General features: G+C 42.4%; 1 protein-coding gene across 2 annotated transcripts; it reads left to right on the top strand.

The window, feature by feature from the left end:
• Positions 1-1,011: 1,011 nt before the first annotated feature.
• Positions 1,012-5,178, top strand: LOC123137493 (ADP-ribosylation factor 2). 2 transcript variants are annotated; one of them, XM_044557277.1, is made up of 7 exons: positions 1,012-1,272; positions 1,798-1,958; positions 2,966-3,036; positions 3,295-3,414; positions 3,778-3,896; positions 4,468-4,549; positions 4,871-5,178. In XM_044557277.1, exons 1-7 carry the CDS (start codon positions 1,037-1,039, stop codon positions 4,874-4,876), a joined length of 795 nt encoding a protein of 264 aa, XP_044413212.1. In that variant the 5' UTR covers positions 1,012-1,036; the 3' UTR covers positions 4,877-5,178. The 2 variants fall into 2 exon arrangements, with proteins under 2 accessions (XP_044413212.1, XP_044413220.1); XM_044557285.1 differs by having other exon boundaries at positions 1,091-1,272; positions 1,803-1,958.
• Positions 5,179-5,446: the final 268 nt, after the last annotated feature.

Raw genomic sequence — 5,446 nt, 5'->3', positions numbered from 1 at the left:
TTGGAGAGAAGACAAAGGGATGAGTATTTGTTAGTTTAAGAAATGACAGGAGGTGTGTCTCCGACGGATTTGTCCTTGGTGGATTTGCTCAGATTTAGTCGTAGTTCGTCTATGTTAATGTGTTTTCAGGTTGGATCTTTCCGATCCACGCTACTCTTCATCGGTGGCGGTTGCTGTTCTGCTGCGTTGGTCCTTTGAGGCCTTACCACGACGACTTACCGACTGTCTACTACAACAAGTTTTGCCCGACTCCAGCAAGGGAGAGACAATGATGGCGGCGTGCCTCCGGCTCGCTTCAGTGCTTGTAGTTGTCGCTAGATGATCTATGTATCGAGATGTAATTTTTATTATTTCTGATGTTCGTTGTACGACCAAGATTGAAGATAAATAGAACGGAATTTTTTCTCAAAAAAATGGTAGGAAATTTATACTTTATAACCAAGCCATATTAGTTTGTACTCCCTCCGTCCAAAAATACTTGTCAAAAAAAATGAATGTATCTAGACATATTTTAATTCTAGGTACATTCATTTTTATCTATTTTCTGACGAGTATTTCCGGACGGAGGGAGTACTCCTTATTGGCGGAGTACTACTCCCTCCGTCCGGAAATACTTGTCGGAGGAATGGATGTATCTGACGTATTTTAGTTCTAGATACATCCATTTTTATGCATTTCTCCGACAAGTATTTTCGGACGGAGGGAGTACTTTATAACTAAACCATAGTACTATTCCTGTTATTGTGTTGTAAAAAGATATTTGCTCTCCATGACAACTCTCAGGCACATACCTACCTACTCCCTCCGATTCCTAAATATAATTCTTTGTAAAGATTCCACTAGGACTTACATTTAGGAACGGAGGTAGTAGTACAGTACATGAAAAATCTGTAATGTCAAAAGAGAAATGAATGTTGAATCACCGCTATTTTCTAAACCTGATTCTCGATGGACACGGTCCACATTTACCGCCCAAGTTAATGGCACCGCACACAGATGGACCCACGCACCAGCTGGCCCACGCTGCGTGCCTTCGATGCGCCTTCCACGAAGAAATCCGGCCCCACCTGCCGGTGACCCTCCAAGCACCTCCCTATATAGACTTCCTCGCGTGCGGCCATCTCGGCCTCCCTCTCTCTCATCCATTTCTCTCCTCCTCCTCCTGCCACCGATCCCGAACCAGGGAGGAACCCGGCGCGAGGAGGGCAAAGGAAGAGAAGAGGAGATCACCGAGCCCAGCGCGCGCACAGGACAGCAGGCGCCGCGATCTCGGTAACCACCATTCGACGGATCTCTCTCCTCCCCCCGTCGACCCTCCCCGCGCTCGATGCGGCACCTCCTCTGATCCGATCGGCGGTTAGGTCGGCCGATTCGTGATCTTATTTTTCTGTTGCCGTGATCGTGTTCAGTCTGCTTGGTTCTGGTGGATCGGGGCTGTTCGATCTCAATCATCACCCCGTCGGTGTCCGGTAGATGCGGTCGGTCTTTTGACGGTGTGATTTGAGGAATCTGCCGCGTTTGACCGGCTTCGGTCGGCTCAGCTTTGTTTCCACGCTGGTGCTCGGGAATCCGGCACGATTCCCGCGCGAGTTGGTCGCGAATCTGGTCCGGTTTGGCGCTGTTCGTGCGCAGTGCAGCGGATCTGGCTGCTGCTCGCATCAGATCTCGTAGATCTAGTTGGGTGGCTTCGATTCTGGAAACTTTTTTTTTCTTAATAATTCTTATACAACGAGCCTGTGTCTGTGTGGATCTATGGGGTTGAAGCTTTCGCCTTAATTTTGTTTCGTTTGGTTTCAGCGCAGGAGCGGAGATGGGGCTCACGTTCACGAAGCTGTTCAGCCGGCTCTTCGCCAAGAAGGAGATGAGGATCCTCATGGTCGGTCTCGATGCGGCTGGTAAGACCACCATCCTCTACAAGCTCAAGCTCGGAGAGATCGTCACCACCATCCCCACAATCGGTAAGCCCTCGTTCTATGTTAATTTTCTGTTAGCAGCATGTTGTTTATATTGCTGTTACTTTGTAGCAAATAATATAGTCTCAATATGTTGCGGCAGCTTTAGCTTAGGACCGTGTGCATGTAATGGGTGTTCCATGGTAAGCAAGTTGAGAGACCAATTTAGTGCAAAGATGGTCTTGCCTGCCTTAGGAATAGCATTAATGCTTTTGACAATGAAGATAACTTGAAGCTGATCTCGAGTTGATTATATGTCTCATTTGTATCTTATTTTGGTAGCTTATGTATGTGCTACTTTCTGTAAATGAACTTCACGTGCCATGTTATTTGTATGTACATTAAAACTTTTATATTTGAAAAGCAGCAAGTTGTTGTCCAAAAGAAGCCTAATTGAAGACAAACCATTCATGATTAAGATTGCAAGTTGTCTGCTAATTGTTTTGCATATCACCAAGTTCAGTTTGATAATTGAGCTTGGGAGTTCAGTCAAGGCAGGATAGACTGTATGCACTGTAATTGTGTAGTGATCACACAGATCCAGGTGTGTTAGCTCTATCATAGTGATCACACAGATTCAGGTGTGTCAGCACTGTCATAGTGATTACAGATTTAAGGCGTGTCAGCACTGTCATAGTGATTACTGATTTAAGGTGTGTCAGCACTGTCATAGTGATGAATCATTACACTCATTAATGTCATTTTGATTGGTACTTATATTGGGTGAAAACAATTATGTTTAATAACCATGAATCCTAGCGAAAGCTGAATCATTCCAAAGTGGCCAACTCATGAGCAGCATAACCTCCCTTAAGAGTTCTGACTGGTGTTTGACCTTGACATGCTTCTATTAACAAAGATAACCTCATGCTGTTGCTGTGTGTTCAGGTGCTTATTTTTTAAATGTTGATTTTATCAAGGATTTTGACCATGTTCATGTTCTAGATCTACTCTGCTACTTTGCATCACTGTCTACATATGCTGATGAAATCTGAATGTTTTTGAATCTGCAGGGTTTAATGTCGAAACTGTAGAGTACAAGAACATTAGTTTCACCGTTTGGGATGTCGGGGGTCAGGACAAGGTAAGCAAATTTCCTGAAGGCCAATAATTATTGTTTGGCCACATATATACCTTAGTTTAGTCATTTATATAGCAGTTGCACTATTGAAATTACACTGAGGTGCATGCCTATGCCTTCTTTGAATTGCTGTTAACTTCATCTTCTAATTGGAATTTTGAAACATGCCTTCGTGTTGTATTGAATATTTCTATCTTCATGCCGTGATCTATTTTCCTTGTGTGCTTGTCATCTAATGTTTTATGCACTTGCTCAATACAGATCAGGCCCCTGTGGAGGCACTACTTCCAGAACACCCAGGGTCTCATTTTTGTCGTGGACAGCAATGACAGAGAGCGTGTTGTTGAGGCAAGAGATGAGCTTCACCGGATGCTGAATGAGGTATCACCACGGGGAATAAAGCAATGTCAACACATAGACCACTATTTAAATTCATAATTGGCTTACGTTTTGTAGATTCCTTCACTAGGTTGTCGGATACTTCTTGGATGTAATCTCTTGTCTATTATACTCCCTCTATGAAGAAATATAAGAACGTTTAGATCACTACTTTAGTGATCTAAATGCTCTTATATTTCTTTATGGAGGGAATACTTAGCATAATAATCATAGTAGTAAATGTACTAGTCTCTCTCTGACAAGGGAATATTACTGTTTTAAGATGCTGCCTTGTGGAAGTTTAGCTCTTATCATCATTTCAGTGACACAATTATTAATGACGGCAATGCTGTATTATTGTTATAGGATGAGCTGCGTGATGCTGTGCTGCTGGTGTTTGCCAACAAGCAAGATCTTCCTAATGCCATGAACGCTGCTGAAATCACTGACAAGCTTGGCCTGCATTCTCTGCGCCAGCGACACTGGTATGGTTTCTGATCTATGGTGAATGAAAGTTTGTGCACTGTTGCACCATATTTTTACGGTTGATTTCCGTTTCTTCAATAACATGCCTATTTCGTGTAAGTACATTTCTATGTATGGGAAGGAACAAAAACATGAAACACTTCATCTGTGTATAGCATTGTCTTGAGGTGGTACTACTATTGTTACACAAATTAAGCAATCAAGTAAAATACTCATTTGGCAGCATCCAACATACTCCCTCCATTCCACAATGTAGTGCATATAGATTTTTGTAGAAGTCAAACTTTGCCAACTTTGACCAAGTGTATACAGAAAACAGTCTACATCTACAATACTAAACATGTACATTCTGAAAATAGAACTCATGATGTATCCAATGATGTGCATTTGGTATTCTAGATGTACCTATTTTTCTCTATAAATATGGTCAAAGTTTGTAATGTTTGACTATTGCAAAAATCTATAGGCGCTACATTTTGGAACGGAGGGAGTAGTATATTTTATAGCCTTTTCCATAATGACTCAATTTACTATATGTGCTTTGATCTTATGTTTTGATGATCATTTCAGGTACATCCAGAGCACATGTGCTACCTCTGGAGAGGGGTTGTACGAGGGCCTTGACTGGCTGTCCAACAACATTGCCAACAAGGTGCGTCAGCTGGCCTTTTTACTATGTGCCTTGTTTTTTGACCAAATGTTCGAACATCCATACTTATGGAAGCTAGGTCCATTCTATACTTTATTAACATTTGATGGTTTTGAATTAGTGCAAACACACATGATTCCCCAAGCTGCCACCTGGTCCATGGAAATAAACTATACCTGGCAGCTTTAGTATATGAAAATGCTCTAGTCTGCATCTTTCTCTTCTATTGTTGCTACCTAGTTTTACTCTGTTTTTCCTCTCGTTGGCGTCTTGCTCGATTGGTTTCTGCAACTAACCACCTGTCTGTAATTTCGTGATATATAGGCTTGAAGCATCTCGGCAGGGGCTTCTATGGATCTGGATAAGCTGGATATTCGGACTAATACTGCCTTTACGTATTATAAACTATATAGTCTTGACAGATAATGTGGGTGTTTTGGAAAGATAAAGCTCTCTGTCAAAGAGCTAGCTATCAGATTGTTTTCGTGGGTGTTAAATTGTCCGTGGCGCTGTTTGTTTGCCCATCATGGTTTTACTATGTCCGCTTTGTACTCTGTACTCGCCACTCCGACAGACTTGATACATTGTAGTATTGACTTGTCTTGGCATAGTTTGTCAGCGTGTCTTCTGAATTGCTATCTCTTGTGTTGATTTCATGTGCAAAGTTCATTTTCCATCCCGAAACAACGTGATCAACTGGAAATGCTGTGGAAGGGGCATTGCATGGTCTCTTGATGACCAAATTTTCTTGTATGTTAGTGAAGGCAAAAAATGGTTTAGACAGTAATATTCCCGTTACCCAAATTACCAACACGCTACTGGAAATAGGAAACGCTGTACCTTTCAACACTCGCATCAGGTCGAAGACGTGGCTGCGGACATGCTGCCTGCCTGCGTTTC

Source organism: Triticum aestivum, chromosome 1B (genome assembly GCF_018294505.1).
Source record: "Triticum aestivum cultivar Chinese Spring chromosome 1B, IWGSC CS RefSeq v2.1, whole genome shotgun sequence".
Classification (NCBI taxonomy): Eukaryota; Viridiplantae; Streptophyta; class Magnoliopsida; order Poales; family Poaceae; genus Triticum; species Triticum aestivum.
The sequence above is the reverse complement of the archived record's forward strand: the minus strand, read 5'-3'. Positions and strand labels throughout refer to the sequence as shown.

Excerpts from the sequence above, each read along its gene's own strand:
- LOC123137493 (XM_044557277.1), top strand. The coding sequence starts at position 1,037 with ATGCGCCTTCCACGAAGAAATCCGGCCCCACCTGCCGGTGACCCTCCA. Across the intron at positions 3,037-3,294 it reads ATGTCGGGGGTCAGGACAAG|ATCAGGCCCCTGTGGAGGCA; the intron begins GTAAGCAAATTT and ends TGCTCAATACAG. Across the intron at positions 3,415-3,777 it reads TTCACCGGATGCTGAATGAG|GATGAGCTGCGTGATGCTGT; the intron begins GTATCACCACGG and ends TTATTGTTATAG.